The sequence below is a fragment of the Populus alba genome, chromosome 3 (genome assembly GCF_005239225.2).
Source record: "Populus alba chromosome 3, ASM523922v2, whole genome shotgun sequence".
NCBI lineage: Eukaryota > Viridiplantae > Streptophyta > Magnoliopsida > Malpighiales > Salicaceae > Populus > Populus alba.
In genome coordinates this window covers 14,024,241-14,047,154 of record NC_133286.1, presented here as the reverse complement: position 1 = coordinate 14,047,154, position 22,914 = coordinate 14,024,241, and the positions used below count along the sequence as shown (strand labels likewise).

Here is a 22,914-nt window from a genome sequence, read left to right as displayed (position 1 = left end):
TGATTTTGGTCAACATAAAGATAAAAATAACTATTATCGTAGTTTTAAAACCCTGTATGGGAGTCAACTTGTGGCTAGACTCAAGTCATGACCAGATTAACCATTGACCTAAAATAATGTAAAAATAAAAATAATTATTATTATGATTTTAAAACTCGATTCAAGGGTAGCTCGAGTTATTGTTTAAAAGGGTCAACTCAAGTTAAATTATATTAAAATAAAATTTAAAATATAAAAAAATATTATTTTAATTGATTTCTGATAAAAAAAAATAGTCACGCTTCTAAACATTCTGTAAATTTGATACGTAGCTTTGAGCTGACAAGAGTAACCGGCGGTCAAGAAGATAAACCTTTTGTCTTAGCTACTTTGGATCCCACTCTCCATATATTTCCATACGAACAACCATTAACACTCCAACTTAATTATAAGTATCAAACAACAAAAAGTCATAACCCAACATTAAAGAGATTATAACAAGAACACTCCATTGAAAATAAATAAAGAAAAATCACTTCTCCTATACCAATCCCCACCATTTGAAAAATAACATTAGGAAAAAAAAAGAAAAAGAAAAAGAAAAAAACCAGTAAAATTAATTTATATCAACATTCAACTGCAGGCTTTTGTGCAATAGCCCCATCAACAGTAACAATGTGGTCACCACTACCAACACTAACTATACTTCCCGGCAGTTTCCTCTTGGGCTTGGCTTCTTGCAGCATCAACACGACATCCCTCATCGACGGTCGGTCCGCTGGATTCCGGCTGGTGCATAGCAAAGCAATTCTAAGCATTTGCAACATTTCTTCCCTCACAGATGCAATTGATGCCCCAGCATCCTTGTCTAAAATGTCATTTACACCGTCCTTAGCCTTTATCTTCGACCTTACCCAATCAACAATGCTATTACCATCCCCAAACTCAGCATCGACCGACCTCTTGCCGCTTATAATCTCCATTAACACCACCCCATAACTATAAATATCACTCTTCTCATCAACCTGCAGTGTGTAAGCATACTCTGCACGGTAAAAGCAAGATTTCAGTGACCCAACTCAATCCAACAAAGAAAGAAATCATGCCAAGTGGATCGAGAAGTCAAAAACTGCAATGAATGCGAGGATCTAAAAGAAATTATTCGTGGGTCCAACTGTACATGGTAAATCTACCCAAAAAATAAAGGCGTGAAAGGAAAAGGAGAATTTAAAAGGAAAAAATAATAATAAGGAGAGCGTCCACGCGCAATAGTGAGTGCGCCACGCACTCAAAGGTCGAGAACAGTTGCAAATTCGCGGCCCAAAAGAAGAAATGACGTCCACCCCACCCCACCACTGCATGCTGTACTGTAGTATTTACCGCTCCTTTTTTTGCATTTGGAAAATCAAGTAGGGATGAATGTCCTTCATGGCAAAACAATCAAGAAAAAAGAGAAAGAAAATAAAAGAAAGTGTTTTCGGTATGTCATTCTCTCTAATTCCCATGTCCTGTTTCTAGATTTGACACTCCATATTCTAGATATACCAGCAAAACGAACTAAGCAAACATAGACAAAAGGTATCCAGGAACTTCAAACGAGACCAGCTTCAATCTAGTCCTGTGTATGCAAATACCGCGGAAAGAAAGAAAAGCAAGCGAAGAAGATACATTCAAGATCTCCAAGCAAGAAAATATAATGTCTATGCTTTCCGTCCTAAAATCAACCGTCCTACTCGTAACACATTTGTCTTTCCTCTTTTGTTTTGTTTTATTACACGACCTTAACTAATCGATCCAGTTCTTCACTGCAGTACGAGACAGGGACTCTGTATTCTTAAAAAAGTCGACTGTTGACGATCAAATTTCAATTCAAAATTACCCACGTTTTCTGTTTACTACACTTAAGGTGAAATGCATTTGAAGGGCACAAACAAATCTCATAAAAAAAATAAAAGAGAAACAGCAATGGGACCAGGACCGTACCTGGCGCAATGTAGCCATAAGACCCAGCAATGACTGACATGGATTCGTCACTTTGGATCAGCTTTGCCACCCCAAAATCTGCCACTCTAGCCTCCATCTCACCGTCCAATAATATATTACTAGGCTTAAGATCTCGGTGCACAATCACAGGATCACAATCATGATGCAAATAGCAAATCCCCTGTGCCACTCCCAGTGCAATCTTGTACCTTGTGAGCCAATCACCCACCAAATTGTCTCCCTTATTTTTCCCATGCAACAAATCATGTAAGTTCCCATTAGGCATGTACTCGTACAGCAACATTGTACACTCCCTATTACTGCAACATCCTAGCAATCTCACTATATTCCTATGCCTCACGTTACCTAAAACATCCACCTCGGCTAACACCCCTCTCCTCCTTCTGATGTTCTCCTTATGCTTACCCCACAGTTTCTTCACCGCTATGATCTCGCCACCTGGCATTTCCGCCTTATAGACCGTCCCCGTTGACCCCATCCCTAAGATCTTGTCCGACATCGATAGACACTCGAGCACATCGTCTGCCGTGAAATTCAACCGTTGAAAGGCAGTTAATTTCCACGGTCCGATCTCTCGTTCATCACTAAATCTACGGCCATAGTTTGCATGGAAACACCTAGTCCCAGCAACAAGCACAAATAATCCAATACCAAAAGCAGCCGCCATAATCCACACTATAGCCCCAGCAGTCCTTTTGGGCTGCTGTCTATGGCGGACCTCCATTTCTCCAGCCCCCAATGTATCCGCAGCACAAGGCTTTGGCAAAACGCCACCGCATAATCCTTGATTGCCCGAAAAGGAAGACGGATGCAAATTTGGAAATATTGTACCCGATGCAGGAATGGGTCCAGTTAACAAATTATAGGACACATTAAAACTCTCCAAAGTTGAACAGTTACCAAAATTTGAAGGAATGGAACCGGTGAGTAAATTATGGGACAAATCGACAGCAGCGATATCAGGAAGTGTAGAAATCTCCCACGGAATAATACCAGTAAGAGAATTGCGGCTTAAATTAAGCGAAATGAGCCTCTCACAATGGCCAATATCCCATGGAATGCTGCCATTGAACATATTGTCTTGCAATTCTATCCTGTACAGACCGCCGCATCCGAAAAAATCTGGTATTTTGCCCACGAGCTTGCATGAGCCGGCTGAAAAAATCTGAAGATTTGGCGCGCTCCATATGTTGTTTGGTAAAGCAGTGTGGAAGGAGTTTCCAGAAATGTTCAAGAAATGAAGTGGTTCTGAACTGCCAAGATCGTCAGGAATTTCACCTGTGAAGTTATTCTTGCTTAAATCCACATAGGAAAGATTAGGCAGGAGCCCTAATCCATAAGGGATTGAGCCGTTGAGCTGGTTGTCTTGAATTCGGAACCTGGACAAAGAGGTGCAGTTTGCTAGAGAATCTGGTAATTTACCGAGAAACTTGTTGGAGAACAGAATCAGCTTGTAAAGCTTGTTTCCTTGACATAGATTTGGAGGAATTGGGCCGGAGAGCGAGTTGTTTGAGACGTCAAGCCATAGTAGATTCCCATTGGATCCAAGCTTTTGCGGGAGAACTCCGGTTAGGTTGTTGTTCCAGAGCTCTAATGTGTCAAGGTATGGTAGCTCGCCAATTCCCGATGGTATTTCGCCGGTGAGCTGATTTTTCAGCAAGCTCAACCTGTTTAGCTCTTTCAAGGAAGATAACCCCTCTGGAATTGCCCCTGAAAGCTGATTAACGGATAAATCAAGTGCTTTTAGAGCTTTCAGATTTGTGTAGCTCACCGGGATTTCACCAGTAAACTGGTTCATGAAAAGGAGCAAATTCTCGAGTTTGGTAAGATTTCCAAGTTGTGGTGGGAGACTGCCTGATAGATTACACTTTGAGATATCTAGGTACTTGAGATTGGTCAGCAAAGCAAATTCTTCTGGTACATTGCCTGATAGGAGTGGATGGTAGCCAAGCTCGAGGTGCTCGAGCTGACTCAAGAATCCTAAGTCGGGTGGCAATGGTCCTTCTAATTCATTCCCAGCTAAGTGCAGGTACTTCAATCTGAGGAAACTTCCATAACTCCTTGGAATCTCTCCCGTGAAGTAGCTCCCACCAAGGCTGAGCTCCTCCAGGAAGCGCAGCCAGACGAATTCTTTAGGCAATGGACCAGTGAAGTTGTTGCTGTATGCATTGAAGACTCTCAAGAACTTGAGCTTGGAAATCCCAGGTGGGAATGTTGAATTGAAGTTGTTGTGGCTGATGTCAAGAATCCTAAGGTCACCCAGTTCAAAAATGGCAGGTTGAAGAAGCCCATCAAAAGCATTTCCACTCAAATTCAAGTGAACCAGGCTCGTTAAGTATCTAATCTCAGCTGGAATTGCACCAGAAAGATTCCGGTGAGAGAGATCGAGTGATGTGATTTGAGCGGTGGCTGGGTTGCACTTGATGCCGGACCACGAGCACCAAACTGGTTCTTGGATTAAGCCACTAGTGTTGGACAAGTTCCAATCATGGAAGGTATTGGAAGGGTCTTTGAGGAAGGTCTTAATGGAGAGAAGAGATTGGAGGGGGGGAGGCAGAGTCGTAGCAGAGAACACTACAAGAGGAGGTTTGAACAGGTAGAAGAAGAACGCAAGTGGAAAGAAAAGAAAAGGGAGTTTCATGGTTGTTATGGGGAGGCGAGAAATCTGGTTGAGAGAAATGTGGAGTTAAGAGAGGTAAATTTAAGGGAAGGAAGGTTTTGACAGGGAGAGATGATTATGCTTTTTGAGAGTGCTGGGTGCAGAGGGTGTTTCATGATCATAGTTTTCGCTTCAGTGGGTTCTCTTGGTGCCTCTGAGTGGCAGTGGAGGGGTAAATCATATATGTAAGAAAGAGAAACAGAGAAACTGCTACTGCTGCTGCTGCTGCTGCTGCTGCTATACGCAGACAAACACACACCTCCTACGCTCTTTATTTCCAGTCTCCAATTCTTGCGTATCTATACTCTCTCCCACACCTCTTCTTTTGCAGTCCTTTTCCCTTGTCTGTTCTTTCCACATACCACTATGGGTTTTCTTGGATTTCTTTTTTCTTTCTTTTGTTTCCACTTTTCATCATTCCTTGTTTCCTTTTTCTTCGCTAACAAGTTGGTCAAAATTACGTTGTTGCCATTGTTCCTCGCAGGATCCAAGAAAGTCATCTCAATTTCCCACCATATTCTTGAAACTGTTATTTTAAATGCTTTTTTCCCCCAATTAATTCTCCTTTTTCCCCCCTCGCGAATCCCAACCTGGGGATTCAAGTATGGTGGCATGAGGGAGACTTCTGTTCTCGTTGAACACAGCCTCCCTCTTCTTATAAATCATTGCTCTTTTAAAGGATTAAAGATGGCGGAATAGTTTTGAGATCATTGTATAGGAATTAGAGTTACCTCACCGTTTAAATCATAGAATTCCACTTGCATAAAAAATCAATACAAAAAAAAAATTAAGGATGCTCGATTCTCGGCCCGGATAGATCACCTTTTTTTTTTTTTTAGAGTAACTAAGTAATTACACCATGCAAAAAAGATATGAAAATATTAAATTGTTTTGATCAATTCTATAAAAATACAGTTACTCATAATAGATAACTTATTTTTTTAAAAAAAGTAATAATTTCATTGTTAGAATGCACAATAAATCAAAACATTTCTACTATACTTCTTTTCCCACGGGATTTAGTTTTTGTTAATGAAAATCAATGACACCATAGTAGCAGTCCGTCCACAGCACCAATGAATTAAAACTGTTTTGATATACATGCAATTGTTTTTTTTACTATAACTAAATGACCGTATAAAGTTACAACATGTATGCTTGAATGCTCGAGCAAGGTGGCCTGCCACTTGCGAGAAATTATCTTGTATGGTCACTGTGTGATTTAGCTTTAATCACGGTATGTTTTTACATTTTAAATTGAATTTTTTTTTGAAATTAATATTTTTTATGTTTTTAAATTATTTTAACATGTTGATATTAAAATGTAATTTTAAAAAAATAAAAAATATATTATTTTAATATATTTTCAAATAAAAAATACTTTAAAAAATAACTACAACCATACTTTCAAATTTACTTTAATTTGAATCCAATGTTATGGCCATGAATGTGAAATTAATAAGAACCGCACAGTGTACTAAAACGGTGCTGCTTTTTTTTGTGCTCATTTTGATTTCGGGGGTTTTTATAAGTATAATAATATTTTTTTAAAAAATGTATATTTTGCTTTAAAAAATATATTTTTGATAGCAGTATATTAAAATAATTAAAAAAATATTAAAAATTTTAATTTAAAAAAAAACAAATTTTAACAAAAAAAGAGAGAGAGAGAGAGGGGTTAAAACTCACTCAATGATCAGGGTACGTAGTTGCTAGAGTATTTCTCAGGATGAAGACACAGCTTGAAACCAGATCATCTGATCCTCAAAACTTTTCAGTATTTTAATTTGTGTTTTTTGAGTTAGATCCAGCGTCTTTCTACGTTGGTGATATTTTTTTACAGGGAAGGGCTGTTCATAAATGGCTTGGCATTATCTACAACGTGTCGTCAGATAATCAGCTCTTTAATTGAGTACGAACTAGAGACTATGGATGTAGGCATTGAGACTTGTCTTTTGCTTGTTAAAGCTGCATGGGGTTGGCACTTGGCAATACAATGATAGCTCTTGTTGGAGAAGCAAGGAATTTGGCAAGATACTGCAGCTTGTGAGAATGACAGTTCCAGCCATACAATTAAAGATTGTTTATTTTCGTCGTTTAATGTAAAAAAACGCAAGTGACTGTCTATTCTACCTTTCCGTTGAGAGAATGTTTAAAAGAAGGGTAGATATTGTTTTTTAAAATGTTATTTATTTAAAGATATATTAAAATATTATATTTTATTAATTTTTTTAAACATAAAAATAAATAGATAGTAAATAAAGGTCGTGCAGGAATTATACATACACTTGTGTATTGGCATGTGTTATAAGACTATTTTTACCAAAAAATATTAAAGAGTATAAATAATTTTTTTAATAGTATTATTAAATTTGGCAAAACAAGTTAATTTTAAAGTCTTCTGACTCAACTTTTTATCTAACTTGATTTTTTAATTAAACCGGATGAGAATTAACCCAATTTAAATTAATTGATTTTATAGATCTAAATAAAACTTTGATCATCAATAAAAACATTAATTTAGCTTTTAAAAAAACTTTAAGATGTCCATTTTTTTTTAAAAAAAAAAAATATTGAAACAGCAATATATTAGATCAACCTCGAGTCCCCCGCGACCCAAGTCATGTGTTCTATTGGGTTTAATATTTTTTTATAAAATATTTTTATTCGATTATATAATAAAAATAAATGTTCGCAAGATCGAACACCGACCTAAAAATAGGCATTTATTTGAGACAATAATAACCCTATAGAATACAAACAAAAATAAATCATGCAATCTATTTCCCAACAAATTCAATATAAAAAATAAAATAAAATAATAAAAAATAAATTAAAGAGCAAAAATAATGCATATATGGTCGGTGGTTAAACTCGTCAAACATGTGGATCAAGTAACTTGGGCTAGTAAGCCAAACTTGTGAACTGAGTTATGGATTCCACTAAAATTATAATTTTTTTTTAACTATTTATTATTCAACTATAAGATAACAAAAATAAATGATCGCAAAATTAAACATTAACCTAATACTGAGATATTTTTTTGAGACCGCAGTCACTTCATAGAAAACAAAATGAAACCAATTATAAAACAAATTTTTAATTAACACAAAATCTAAGGATGGGATAAAAAAATGTTGAACTCGCCGGACCCACAATCCAGGTCAACCAGCTAAACTTTTAAACAAGTCCATGAATTTTATAAAGTTTAATGACGTAACTTTTTTCTAAAACCACTTTAACTATATAAGAAAAAAAAATGATAAAAAATTCATGTTCAATTAAAAAAGAAAAGAAAAAAAACACCCTTTCAAACCTATAAATTGAGGCAAGTTGGGCTACATTGGCAAACCTGCAAACAACGCTAACAATATAGAAATATAAAATGAAATAAATAAATTATAAAGCTAAATTCTCAATCATCTTAATATTAAAAAATAAAATCAACAAAAATAAATTGAAAAAAAATCATAACAAAAATTCAATAACTAAAAGAAAAGGAAAAAGAAGAAGCAAAACATTGTGATTCATAATGCAGTAAGTGTGGATGGATAATAATTTTCTTGCATCATTTAGTTTTTATTATTTTATAAGGTCTAATAACATTTCTTTTATCTGAAACTATAATGTCTTTTTAATACACGACAAAAAACTATAAAAAATCAAGCTTGATAAAAAAAAGAAGATGTTTTACCAAATCTATAAATTGGGACAACATGAGTTACCCTAACAAACTCACAAACTATGTTAATTTTATAAAAAAAAAACTTACAAAAAAAATTTTCAATCAATCAAACATTAAAAAGATAAGCTCACATAAAAAATAAAAAATAAAACATTATAATTTTTTTTAAAAAAACAAAACATTATAAACTACTATTGTAGTTCATAATATAATTACTATTGGAATCCATAATATAATGTACATAGGTGAATTATAATTTTTCCACGCCCTTCAGTTACTATTAATTAATAATCAAGAGTTCTAATCCAATGATGGGTAAATTTTTAACCTCGTTGGAGGAAATCACTGCACCAACCAGACCCATTTAAGGTATCTTTGAAAGTTTTGTCATAAATCTAAACTCTTGATAAATTTATAAATATTAATCAGATTTTTTTTTAAATGAGAAATTAATTAGATGAAGTGGTAATAAGATTTTAAATTTCCTTGGCATTTTTTTATTGGAAACCAATTGCTAACCTACCCCGCTTGCTTTGCAAGACCACGCAGTGTAAAAAAATAATAACACGTGGCGCGTGACAAATACAAAAAGAAAAATTGACGTGCATTTACCAGTAGAATATCAAATTAATCATCCGAATCATTGATCATAAAACAAAAATTGAACAAGTGATCATGATCTGACGGTTTTTGGCAACTCATTAGTTCGGAAAGGAAGCACGACCACACAGATCTTGGAGAAGTACAGGCAATGCTGTCGTCACCCGACAGGAACAGTATCTCTTACCAACAGAATTTTATGTTTTTATATTTATGTGATATTCTAAAGAGTTTTGGATAACGGAGCAGCAGATCAAACAATAGGAAATAAATAAATAAAAAAAGAGAGAATTAAAGTGTTTGCGCAGTGTCCTTCTGCGAGGGCATTATAGGAATCATCGCGTGTTCTATGACTTTGCTGTGCGCATGCTTCCGTGCAGCGCGTTCTCGACACCCCGTGGGCCTGAAGAGCACGCCGTATGCAACGCCACGTAATTCTTTTAGGGGAAATATCAAAATAACCCTTAGGTGTGTGTGTGCGTGTATTTGTACAAAAAGAAATCCGGAACCAGTGAGACTCTTTGACAAAACAAATATTCAAACAGAAAGCAAATCTAAAACTATACAAGTATTCAACAATGAAAAAATTAATAAAAGTTAAAAATTAAAATTGAAACCTATATAACCTTGACATTGACACGTGTTCCTCCATACTTTTAAAACTTAAAATTAATAAAAAATCGGATTGAATATAAATGGAAGGACCATTATTCCCTAATAAAACAAAATACAAGAATCTAACTGTCCAAATTAAAACCACAAAATATTAAAAAAAAAATACCCAAGGGACTTTCAGTATGATTAAACATGTTAAGAATAATTAAAAATATTGTTTTGGGCACCCTATCTCAAGTTAATGGGGGCGCGGGTATACCATTTATTTATGCAAACCAAACTAAATTACTCATCACCATCTTGAATAAAAAACCCTGCCTGAGTGTTAGTGAAAGTACCAAAATAACCCTGAATTAAAACGAATGCGCTCGCTCGCAAGGGACAATTCTCTCTTTTCTCTCCTTTTTCTTCAAACTGCAGAGGAAAACCTAGGGGGTAGGTAGGGTATGGTGGGGAGGTGGGGTCCAGATGAGGGAAATGCCCAGGTGGGAGCCACATTCACTTTGTCCCCTTCAAACCCTTCCCCTTTTAAATGAGACCCCATTGACATTGTATGGATACACAGAACATGAGATTGTTATTATTATATTTGGATTATTGTAGAAGTAACAGTATGTTTTGCTGGGGACGTATGTATGATCCTTCTGTCTTTGCCTTTGGCAAAGTGTCTGCCATCTTGCAATTTTTGCACTCATTGGTCTTAGGGTTCCTTCGCGTGGCCCTACACCCAAACATCCTATGATGATGGATGGTGGCGGTGGCGATGGATGGTGGTGGACAGGGGGTGCAAGCATCCCATGCCCACGCGTGATTCTGTCTCAATTTCCGCCCTTAACTGTTGCTCTTTCTTCTCAAAAAAGAAAAAAAGAAAAAGAAAAGAGTTAACTCAAATGATCAAATGTCTCGCTCATCATATACCAGCAGCGACTGAATGAACGCAGCTTATCTCTGCTTGAACTCGGTCAAATTGAGGTTATAGTTATTTTAAATTTCTCCGTGTCAAATTAAGATAAAGGTATAACGACTTTTTTTTTTTTTTTTTTACAGGAGATAGTTTCCAAGCCTCTTGATATTAGGTGGTCTTCATGAAAATAAACTTTTTGTTTTTTTTTAATCATAGTCAATTTTTTTTTCCAAATTAGTTCTCAGGTCTCGAATTAAAATAAGTTTACAGTACTTACACCTGAACTAATGATTATAAACTCGATAGCTTCTTGCGGTAAAGTAAGATTAAAATACTGGTCATGAGTGCAATTTTCTCACCCAATACATTTCATCGAATTCCCCGGTAAAACATGCATGTACATCCTAATAAAATAGAAACTCAAACGTAATTTTAGTCAAAATTTAATTGTTGATCCGAGTTGCTAACACATTTTGAATTGGATGAATCAAGATTTTTATCTGAATATATTTTTTTCTAAAAAATATTAGATTGAGGGTTTAATGTTTTTAAAAAATACATAAATATAATATTCTCATATTCTTGAGCACATTGAACTAGCACGCACCAACCTTTAATGCCCTTAGCACAGGGCGCATTAGACTTAACACACTGCCAAGTCCAAGCGCTATTAAATCTAGCACTCAGTCAGGCCAATGAGGTGTCCCTAATTTGCATCTCCCGCGGGTGTCAAGCCTAAGATTTTTGACATCACATCCCGGACATGATCAAACACTCCATGTTCACATAGGCCTAACTCATGGCCAGATTGACTATATTTATATATTCAAATATAATTCTCAAATTCAATTATTGCCACACCTCCAAGTGTTTTATATAAATTTTAAATGAATTATGTTTTAATAAATATACTCATGATCCAATTGAAGATTAGCCATATTATAATAACAATTTAGAAGATTCACGAACATTAATTTATTTTCTCAAAATCACTTTTAAACTAAATCAAGTAATTAAAGTAATATGGACTTCTGTCGCGAGAGCATATCTATAATATCCACTTGCTCTAACTAAGAAATTTATTCAAGGTTGCTTATAAATGCCATATACTCAATTAATGGTCATAAACGACGCGCGCGCGCGCGCGCATATATATATATATATATATATTCCGAGATTCTACATTTGTTAGAGAAGATTCCTTAGAAGGCAAAACAAAAAGGAATTGCAAATTGTGTAATTCTAATGAAATTAATAATAGCTTCTCGGAATATTGGAAGCAACTTAAACGTGGAAAAGGGGAAGCTGCATGCTTCACTCCCACAAACATGCAGTGTAGACATTAGAAGCCATCAATGGATTTTGTGCCCTAACCATATTGATGATCATAACTGTTGCAGCCTTCAGGGCTTCACCACTTTTGGATCTTCAAAATTTCCAAAAACACTGAATATACAGAAGCTGCTCATAAATCCCAAGGAAATCATCACTAATTTTATCTGAACGTGCCTGTGGAGTGGTCCTAGAATGAATATGCACAAACGCAAAAGAGGTGCCAGTGTTGAGGCTATGAACTGCATGCATTCAGGACCATTTGGATTCCAGGATTGCATGTCCCATAAAAGGGTAAAATCTGCTAAGCAACCAGACACGCACACAAAGCACAGAATCTTGGAGCTAAAACTTCCAAGTCTATAAAGCAAGGGAAACTGGACGAAGAGAACAAGGAGCAAAAGCCGTAAGAACAAAGCATATTGCAGCCTCATCATCTTATCTTGTAAGCTTGTGGCATGGCTTGCCATAAAGCTCGCACCTTTTCCTGCATGCTACACTTCAATAAAATCAACCCGGTGCCAGTGGATAAAAAGAAGAAGAAAAAGAATAGTTGAACGGAATTTTTTTTTAATTTTGGTTGGATGAAACGGAATCCACCTAGTAAAAAGTTTGCGTCGGAACTATAGTTATCAAATCTCGTGGTTAGAGAAGGGATCAAATTACTGAGTCGTTGAGTCAGCAAATGGATTAATTGTTGAGTTTGGCTCGTCCCTACATCTACAAATGAGAGCCAATAGACTTGGAAAGAAGTCAAAGCTTGTTAGAAGACAAGTCTGACTAGGTAGTTGGGATGAAGAAGTCTCAAGGGTGGCTCAGTTTCACCAGGGTTTGTTGACATCACTGCCGTTAAAAAACAGTCAATCTCAAAGCAGTTAGGTGACCCACATGTGTGAGTGCCTGAGCTGGGGCTTTTATACTAACGTAATAGTAATTGTTTTTTAAATTTTATATAAAAATTTATTAAAATAATATTATTTTATTATTTATTAAGACTTATTGTTAATATCAACTCATTAAATCTATCAAAAATAAAAAAAAATATTTTTTTTATAAATTATTATTTTTAAAAATGCTAATACACAGCAAAAACAAACAAACTTTAACTTTTAGAGACAACAATTACCTCCTTGTAGATAGATAGTTTTCTTACTAAATTATGCTACATGGAAGATCATAAAATTAACAAAAGCTAATTAATCTGGTAAAAACATTATAGACATATATTCATTTATATTGTTTACTAGAATAATTTAATAATATCAATTTTTATTTTCATTATATTTTTTTTCTGTTATTATTATGTCAGCCAAGAAATAATTTCATATTTGACTAAATAATAATAATAATAATAATAATAATATAAAGTGATTGACGTCTTTTGAGCAGCGTCTCTTGGTGACCCAAATCTCATTTTTTCATGCTATTGTGAGCGTTGTAGTGTCTTTTTTTTTTTATGACGCATTTAGTTGGTTATGACATATGGTTTATTGCCAACAATACTTTCTTTCCCCCCATACTTCTCTCTCCTTCCCTTGATTTTTGCATTGTCCATGCAAAAATTTAAAGTTGTCCTTAGATTTATAGGGATTTCCACTTCGATCTTTTTTCTTTTGATTTTTAATTTTTTTCTTGGATTTTTTGTAAAATCTTGATTTGTTTTCAGCTTAATCATTCAATCCCAATTTGTAATATGTTATTTTTTTACAATTGATCCTTATTTTTTAATTGTTATTTTTTAAATCTTTTTTTTAAATTGATTTTTTTTTAAATTTCACCCTTTAATAAAAATATATTTTTATTTTTATGTCAATTTTGATCCTCATTCTTTTTGATTATATTTTGAGGTCCTTTTGTTAAATTTTTTTTAAAGTAATATTTCTTTTCAATTTCACCTTTCAATTAAAAATAAAATTTATTTATATTTCAATTTTGATTCTTATTCTTTTAATTGCTATTTATTTTTGTTTCGAATCCTTTTGTATAATTAAAATTATTTTTTCAACTTTATCCTTGAACATTTGATTGGATAGAAATTGAGTTTCATGGTTTTTGTAAATATGATGCTTCAGGTTTAATGATTCAGGTCACGAGTTTGAAAGATTAATGTGGGTTGACATTGATTTTTTTTATATATAAAAAAAATAGGTTTTATGATTTTTTATATTGATTTATCCTGATCTTGTGACCTGGGCCGCTTATGTAGTGGGATAACTCGTGTTGACTCAACCCTAATTACTAGGGTTACAGATTTATCACAATAACTCGGTTGACTAGAATCAATTTTTTAAAATTTTTTTTTTTATCTTATTTTATTCTTTTGTATTTAATGAGCTAGAAAATTAAGATACATTATTTGTCTTCTTCTTCTTCTTTTCTTCTTTTTTAGATTATCATGATAATTTTTTTTTTGTTTTTGATATATCTACTAGTATTACTTATCTTTTTATTTAATTAAAATAAAAACAACTTATTTAATTCGGATGTTACTGTAACTTAAGTTATGAAGTGTTATTCCTTTCTTAAAATGTATTTACTGTACCTGAATATTTACATAAAAAAATAAATAGTTTGAATCTGAGGTGTAGGGGGGATCCACAACTAGCAAGGCACTAAAGCACCATGAAAATAACAAGCAACAATCTTCCAAATGTAGCCAATTTATGAATCCTCATGACAGAGATTAAAACAAATTAATATATAAACATGACAGATTTTAAAACAAAATCAAAATAAGTGGTGCAATATATGGAATCATAGAGATCCAAGATGATGTAATAGAAAGGTAAAGAAAAGGAGATGGAGGGTTCCACAGGAGAATGATGAAAGAATTGAACATACTCAGGAATAAGATTGGCAAGACAAAAGGGTGGATATGAAAACTGGGTCCATGAGGGATTTTTCAAAAAAAAAAAAAACATACCGTGTTTAGCGTTTGACTTCACAGTCACACCCCGCCATCTCTCTCATGAGTCATGAACAGTCTTCTCTCATGACCACAATCCTCTTTTTCTGTTCATATTCTAACTTTTGTAATGTCTGAGTGGAGAACAAAATCATTAGGGTTTGAAGGATGCGTGAGATATTGGGGGCATGCATGTGAGAGACCTCTTCTAGTTTAAAAGCGCCAAACGTAGACTTCAACAGCTCAACCCAGTATTATCCACTCCTAACAACACTCTGATGTTCTTCAAACGAGAAGCATTGTCTGATCACATCACTCTGGTCACTTTAATTCATGATCTTCCATAAGCTGTTTACTGTTGGAGACGAAACACAGACAATATCCTCTTCAAGTTTCTTGGCACAGTTGTTTAATAGTTATAAAAATTGTTTCACCTAATTAATGCTCTTTTTTTTTTTCTAATAACAATGTGCATTATCAACAAAAACGAAAGTTACTTGGGGCATAATGAACAGGCGATACGGTTTTGTTGTTTATGATGAAAACTTCAAAAAAATAGTGAAGCTTTTGGGGTGAAGTAGAAAGGTAAAAGGGTGAAAATTAAGAGAAGAGATCCATGTGATCAAGAAACTATTGCAATGACCACACATTTGAAACCTTTCATTGCTGATATTGATCTCCATGGCTTAATCAAGAGGATTTGGCAAGATACTTAACAAGATAAGTGACATAAAAATAAAAAAGAAGGGTCCCAAGTCATCATTACATGTCATGTACTATCATTTGGTTTTTGTTTTTAAAGAAAAATAAAGATGCTTTGACATGGAGATTTGAGAGGGCACCGCCGCTTATTTTGAGAGTATTGTGCGAGGAAATTAGAATAGACAGCCAAATGATTTAGACCTTCTAAAGTAATTAGATATGTAAGGCGAAAAAGGAAAGGCGTGGAGGATTTAAATTAACGGGAAGGAGGGTTTTCTTGGGAACTTTGAGCAAGGATACAGATAGTTAAACATGCCATTCTCCACAGGCAACAGATTAACGAGTGTCAGGGACTCAAGACGATTCATATTTTTTTCCCTAATAAGAACTCAAAATGATTTTTACTATCATATGATTTTTTTTCTTAATCCAGTGACGTGTTGAAACCTGCAACCAATATTAAAACAAGCATGCTGTCTGCCTATGTAAATTGTCAAACTAGGATAGGATTGCTGCTACATAAATGTAAACTGCTGGTTCGAAAGGCAAGGGACAGGACATACAATCTTAACAAAACCATGTAAATTTTTTGTTCCTTTGTGCTTTAATTAGAGCTCTGGGGTTCGTGAAAGACAGCATGTTTCTGGAGAAGCCCTGCTTTTGAACAAGCATGTCCCATGAAAGTTCGAAGCCTCATTGACATCCATGGCAAAACACAAGAAAGAAAAGAAGTTCCCAGAGGAAGGGTTCTTTTTATGATCAACTTGAGTCTTCGGTGTTCCTAAGCCTCGCGACTTGCGTTGCTTTGTTTCTTAATTTGAAAATCACAAGCTTGGAATAATTTTAGTTTTTTGCATAAAATTATTGGAGGTTTTTCTCCTCTTTTCTTTTCCTCAATTCTCCTTGCTTTTCGATATTAAAAAATGGCAGTATAACTCTCATATTTCCACCCCTTAACATGTGCAAGTGACATCGCCTCACTTCACTGCTGCTTTCTGAAGCAAAAGACTTTGTAATGTAGTTCACTAGGAATCCAACCTGCCAAAGCAAGGCTCAAACTGCCATCATTTTGTTTTAGAAGATAGAAGCAACTTTATGTTCATGGGTTTGTTGGATGTTTGTCTAAACTCTCAACCATAGTCTTCGTCTTAATCATCATGAGTTTCATTTTTCCCTCTTTATCTACCTTTTCTCTCTCAAGCTTTCAAAGCTTATAATTACAAAGTACTGCTCCTGGAGTGACACTGGAAGAAGACAACCCAACACGCCCGTGGATGTCCTATGAATCATCATTCTGCTCTTGTGGCCTTCTTCCATCACTTCATTTCTTGCTTTTGATGAAATTATTTTGTTCATTTGCCCATTTTCTCACCTGCCAGGGAATTTTTTTTTTTTTTGCTAGAGATTGTGAAGCGTCATATTTTATGTTACGTTCAAATCGTTGCGCCTATCAACATGGTGCATTTATGATGATCAAAGTTGCTTTTGCATATAGCAAAGGGATCATTGACTACAAGCATTATAATGGGTTATTATGGCTGCTTAAACGTTTGCCATCTTTTTCTACTAAAAAATGATACTAGCACATTTCATGCTTTTTGACACAGGAAAAGCTCTATTAGCACACAAAAATTACAAAATAAAATTGCAATGTAGTTCGTAAGCTAAACAATGCAGTGTATTATTGTTTTGAAAATAAACAACACTACTAGCAACGCTGTTATTGAAGCGTGAAGTTCTAGCCCAAATTGAGGAGTAAGTGATCCGTAGTTCTTTGTTGGGTATCGAGTAATTCTGGCAAGAGAAGGAACCTTTTCACTCGTTTGGCTCTGGCTTAGATTCAACAAATGCAGCTATAAAGCCTGCCAAGCATTATGAAGGCATGTCAAGAACAACTTTAAGAACGTAGTGGCATTCACAGTGACATTTTGGAGACACTACATTATGCTGTCACTTGAGACCTACATGACTTTGACATGAAGGGAGAAAGAGGGAAAGAAAATTCAAGCATATGCAGCTAAAGCAAGAACAGGGATCCTGAGATCAAATATTGTGCTATGTCCCTGACGCACTTTCTCATTAAAGACAGAAAAGAGATCCAGAATTAAATCCGATCCAATGCAAATTGCAACCTTTCAAAAATTGTACTTTAGAGAATTCTCAAATGGTTTCTAGCTTTTCAACTTTCTTAGTAGTCAATTTCAATGGTATTCAAAACAATGTTTTGAAAATTAGAGGAGAAATGGCATTTTTTAACTGAGGAATGGAGGGTTGTTAGTAATGCAGCTCGCATGTGAGTAACAAATGGCTATCACAACATTATAACTTTGCTTTTTAGTCACCTTGCTACTAATAATCCCACTGTAACATGAAATGGATTTCAACAGAGTAATTCATCGTCTTTCACTCTGAATCGAGATTTAACTTAACTCCCTTGCCCTTGTGTTTTTTGTGCTGCATTCAAAGGCCCTTGTTTGTTAGGGATAATTTTGTTGATAAAATGCCTCTCACAGCGGTAACTATTAATGATAATTGACAAAATTACAGGAAACTTTCAACATCAAAAGCAAAATTCAAAGAGCATATGAAAAATTAAATGATCAATTATATTCGCACCACAATCAGTTCATATAGTTATAGCATAAGTTGAAAGAAATAAAAGGACAAGGGGACACTAACATGATGAAAGATGATATGCAGAAACAACTTCAGCCGATAGAGAAGGGGATTTTAAATGCTGGCCAGAAATTTTTGTGGTCCAGAAACAATTTCTCGGAAATTGAGAGTAATTACACCAGAAAACAACAGAACTGTCCAACCTGAAGGTAAGCAGATGGTAAAAGAAAATGCAGAAGAATCCTGCACAGAGAAAAACACAAATCCAGTATAAGGCTGATGTAAATACCCACAAACATGGAAGACTTGCAGCATCAAATCCACACCTGGAAGTATTTGATGAGTAATGCAGAGAATATAACCCTAGAAATATATATCCTCAGAATAGTCAAGAAACCAGTGAGAGAATTTCAATTTAATAAAGAATATGTCATCAATTTCCTACTTTTGTTGGATCTTGTCCCGTCATGAGAGGAGAAGCATTCAGCTGCTTATGAAGCTAAACAGAAATATTGTGACTTCAAATTGATGTTGAAATGCATTTACTGCATGTATTCCAAATGTAAATCTTTCAGCCCAAAAGAAAAGAAAGGGAAAGAATCTACAAATTCTTAACCATTCTGGCGCGAGCAAAGGAGTTAATCACTCACACTATTCTAGGGAAAATGCCTGGTCACAAGATAAGCTAGTAGTAGTAGTGGCATTAGCAGGCAAGTGTAATGGCACAATAATACAGAAGATGGGAAGATTTCTTTTTCCAGGTCCTGTCTTGCTGCCCTCAAAAAAGTTTGTAACTATGTTTCTTAACTAAAAACGATACAGTGCTAGCTAACAGCATAGGCTAGATTCAAATACATAACAAAAATGATGAAACCACAAAGCAATAAAATGCAAAACAAAACATGAAGAGACCAGCACCATCAAGACAACATAAGCAAATTTGTCGAAAATGATGAAACCACAAAGCAAGAAAATGCAAAACAACACATGAAGAGACCAGCACCATCAAAACAACATAAGAATATCTGTGAAATCAGAACAATGTTAAGAGAACATGTGGGGAGAGAAATAAACCTGATGCAGACCTGGAGAATGTAGCATGTGAACTTTCCTTGAGTGGAAGAAACACCAATCTCACAACTAAGCTCCCTGGAAATGAAAAACTAACATTTACAACAAGCTCCAAATTATAAACATGCTATATTAATCAAACTCTCTAAATTGAGGCAGCAAAAGATTCAAATATACTATTTTGGTTTATTTTAACACTCAATTTGATTAAAAAAAATTGTTGTTATAACTCAAAGAGACACGTAATATCTGAACCAGCCCACATAACTAAGTTGTGAACAAGTCCATATACAGCCTGGTTATATTGGGTATCCAACCATACAAGAACAATCTTTTCCTCTTTTTGAAGAATTAGCTCCTGAGAGGATAGAAGAGTGAACAGAAAACACATGCTAGCGGCTGCTTATCATAATCCATTATAGTTCCTAGTCTGTGAAAAGACATGGTGTTAACTAATATACTAACAAAATAGTTGTGAACATCACACAGTTGCTAAAGAACCTTGCCATAAATTGATAACAAATTAATATGAGCAAATTGAAGACACTATTGAGCCCTACAGTTTGCAAACATTAACAAATCAAACAGGTTTCCATCACACTACCAGTTTATGCAATTTTTTCTTCCTTTGTTTTCTTTTGAAGGGACAGGTATGAATATTAAAAGCATAGAAACTTTGCTCACACACAAAAAAAAAAAAATTCATTCCTGAAAGGGAAAAGATCAGAACTTCTAAATGCATGAAAAGGAACAAAATAACTCCAATATCCTAAGAACAAGCAAGCTTCATATGCAGTTTGTGACGACGCGAAAACAATTCCTTTGTCCTACGAGAATTAAAAGTTTTATGTTAAAGTTGTCAGTGAACAAGGCTATATAGCAAGATATAAGTTTCACGCGCACAAGTAAGTCTCGCAACTAGGAATTCAGATCAAGGAGATTACTTAGAAAAATAGATATGGAGACAGGTATAGATACATTTATCCAACCTTGTTTTTAATCAATTAGTCTGCAAATTGCCATTTTGCAGCTGATTTTCAAGGAATGCATTTCATATGCCAAAAAAAGAAAAAAGCGAACATAAGTTGAAGTAACATTTTGTGCCTTGCATAAAAAGTAGCCCAAGACTTCCACAAGAACAGAAGTGACAAAAATTCCAAGATCTTGAAGATGAGAAGAAATGGTCAAGTTCTGCTAAAAAAAGATGGAAAGAGATAGAGAAGCATACTAATTAGCGCACAATATCCACCACATAGAGGAATAGATTCTCCCCAAATCTGCATATCAAATCACCTAATACAAACACATTGAAAAGTAGAATCTATATGATGCAATTAGTACAACATGTACGCTCATCAAACTTTCAAATTGGGATGTTGTTGATGCATGTAGCACCACTTAACATCCTTGAACTATCTCAAAAACAGATGACGATGCTTTATTTCAAGCTGTAAACGAATCCAAGTGTGCATCTACCACATGCCATTAGTCAGATCAACAACTTATAACTTTCAAGATTGTTAACATAGTCCAAATAAACTTTTACCTTTGCTTGGAAAGAATGATTTACATTGTCAGACAATGCAAAAACGGTAGCTGCTGTTTCAACAATCAACCACAGTTTAAGCAAGAGCAAATTTTGGGAGAGGATATACAAGGGTTCAGCTAAAAGCTTGCACAGCCTGCAACATAAAGTGAACTGATAATCATTGTTCATGTTATTTGGAAAAGGATAATGCAGATGAGATGAAGTACATTCAATTGCAATAAAAGACGTGAGTTTCCTATAAAGGGAGTAGTAAGCTAGTAATTGAGGTTATGTAATGCACAAAGCAAACGAGAGAAGCCTGTAAAAGAGTCCCAGGGTTGGGGAGAAGAGAGACATATATGCTTAGCTACAGTAAAGTATTGTGAAACTCTGATCATTGATCATGGATGATGAAGCTAATGAAAACTAGAGAATTATCAATACATAAAAGGTTTTTTACTCTTATATTCATCTCATAAATTCAACAACACTACTGCTTTCTCAAACTTTCTGTGAGTTAAACAACTACCGAGGTGTTCTTTAGACTGCCTATGATCCATTTCTACTTCCAAAGGAGCTAAAATGAAAGTCTCAACTCACGAGATATACCATGTTCAGGAGATCTAAAACTTTTTAGAGCATGCTGCTGGCAACAAAGAATGATAAGAGAACAGTTTGAACAACCTGTCCGAACAAAATTAATGTTAAGAGGCTATCATAGCATTTTACCATTGATCAAGATTGCTTGTGCATGCGGATTTGAATAAGTTAGTCCTTGCCACCAGAAAACAAAACACAAGCTGCGATCGTAGTAACTATTCCAGGAGGGAATGTTATCCAAGCTATTTTTAATAACTTTGCCGCATTTTCCTCAGTTGATGCACCAGCACCGCAGCATATATAGCACAGTTTTGCAACACATCAGATAGAAGTTCAACTGCGAACCAAGGATTGCCCACATGCTAACTAATTAAAGGGTTTACAATCAATTAAACCCATACAGGACATTATGCATAAATTGCAGAACTCAATAATCTATTTCACAATTTGAGTATTTGTCTGACATTGAACCAAATTCAACAAGACTTTCAATGATCGAGTCATGTTTTGATGCAAAAAAAAATAAAATAAATGGAAACCCTATCAAATTGTTTAATACTAAACCTTGCAATTCCACAAATCGAAGTCCAATATAAACATAAGTCACTTAAACTTGCAAAGGCATGTCCAAAGCTCTGCACAAAATAAGCAAATATAACTAAACGAGCCAACAATACCATTCAATGTCAGCCCTCGTGCAGACTCGGCGGAATCCTTCCCAACTAAGAAACAACACGCGTGTCACAAATGGATGAAATTGCACTGCATAAAAAAAGAGAATTTATTTCAGTTCATAAAATACATTTAAAAAAAATCCATGAGGCGATTTTCAAAATCAAGAAAAGAAAATACCGCATAGTCCTCATCTGTGAGGTGCCAGACGATCCAGGAATTGAAAATAAAAGGGGTTCCTTGTGACAAAAACTGGGTTGCTAAATGAAATAGAAAAGCTAGGAGAAGCAGAAACCCAACGTTATATATTCATAAATAGAATTTTTAATAACTTATTAATTTTTTTAATTTTTTTACAAAAATTATTAAAATTTTATAAGTGAAAGATAAAAAAAATAAAAATGATGAAATTAGAAAAAAAAATTTATAAATTATTTTAAATAAAATAAGTATTAATAAAAAATATAAAGATCAAATTTAGTATAATTAATAAATAACTAAATATTTTTTTAATTTTTAAAAAGTATTTTTCATTATAAATAAAAAAAACGATAATAAGTAAAGAGATGAATAAAAATATTATGAAAAGATGTTATAATTGAGTAATAAAAAATTAAAAATATGGATGCATCTAACACTGTTATCAGTGGATAAGTTAGTAAGTTTCGATGATACATTAGTAAGAAATAGTCATGGTCACGAAAGAGGCGCGTACTTTGTACAAAGATTAGTTTGTGTTGCCCGCGCTGTCACCATTGGTTAAAAGCTACGGTGCTTATCACGCACAAGAATTTGCGTTTGCATGGGATCTAATCTATTAATAAAAGCGTCGAAAAGTTACTCTGACTACTACTCAGAACTGAAAAAAGTGTGTGGCGGGAACCCAAAATATATTTGTAGGACCGAGTGTAGCAATTTGGGCCGGGGCCCATTCAGCATTGGTGTTGCTGTTCAGCCCACGACCCAAACTACATCAAGGCAAACGCTAATCAAGGTCTGAATCACACTTAAGTTCCGTGTAGAGTTCAATAAATAGTTTTAA

At 34.6% G+C, this 22,914-nt stretch overlaps 2 protein-coding genes across 26 annotated transcripts; both read right to left on the bottom strand.

Moving 5' to 3' along the window:
• Positions 1–403: 403 nt before the first annotated feature.
• Positions 404–4,877, bottom strand: LOC118028633 (leucine-rich repeat receptor-like protein kinase TDR). The gene is made up of 2 exons (XM_035032309.2): positions 1,963–4,877; positions 404–1,024 (listed from the first exon to the last, which is right to left on the bottom strand). Exons 1-2 carry the CDS (start codon positions 4,622–4,624, stop codon positions 606–608), a joined length of 3,081 nt encoding a protein of 1,026 aa, XP_034888200.1. The 5' UTR covers positions 4,625–4,877; the 3' UTR covers positions 404–605.
• An 11,586-nt stretch (positions 4,878–16,463) lies between these two features.
• On the bottom strand, positions 16,464–22,203 carry LOC118028634 (uncharacterized). 25 transcript variants are annotated; one of them, XR_012169496.1, is made up of 8 exons: positions 22,053–22,203; positions 21,878–21,962; positions 21,330–21,566; positions 20,619–20,771; positions 19,076–19,628; positions 18,065–18,244; positions 17,728–17,904; positions 16,480–17,247 (listed from the first exon to the last, which is right to left on the bottom strand). XR_012169496.1 is itself a non-coding variant. In XM_073408397.1 (6 exons), exons 1-6 carry the CDS (start codon positions 20,353–20,355, stop codon positions 17,239–17,241), a joined length of 258 nt encoding a protein of 85 aa, XP_073264498.1. In that variant the 5' UTR covers positions 20,356–20,612; the 3' UTR covers positions 16,464–17,238. The 25 variants fall into 25 exon arrangements, 3 of the variants coding, with proteins under 3 accessions (XP_073264498.1, XP_034888202.1, XP_073264497.1); XR_012169499.1 differs by having other exon boundaries at positions 16,482–17,247; positions 17,728–17,839; positions 18,205–18,244; positions 20,619–20,754; XR_012169500.1 differs by having other exon boundaries at positions 16,482–17,247; positions 17,728–17,839; positions 18,205–18,244; positions 19,087–19,628; positions 20,619–20,754.
• Between the last annotated feature and the right edge of the window lie 711 nt (positions 22,204–22,914).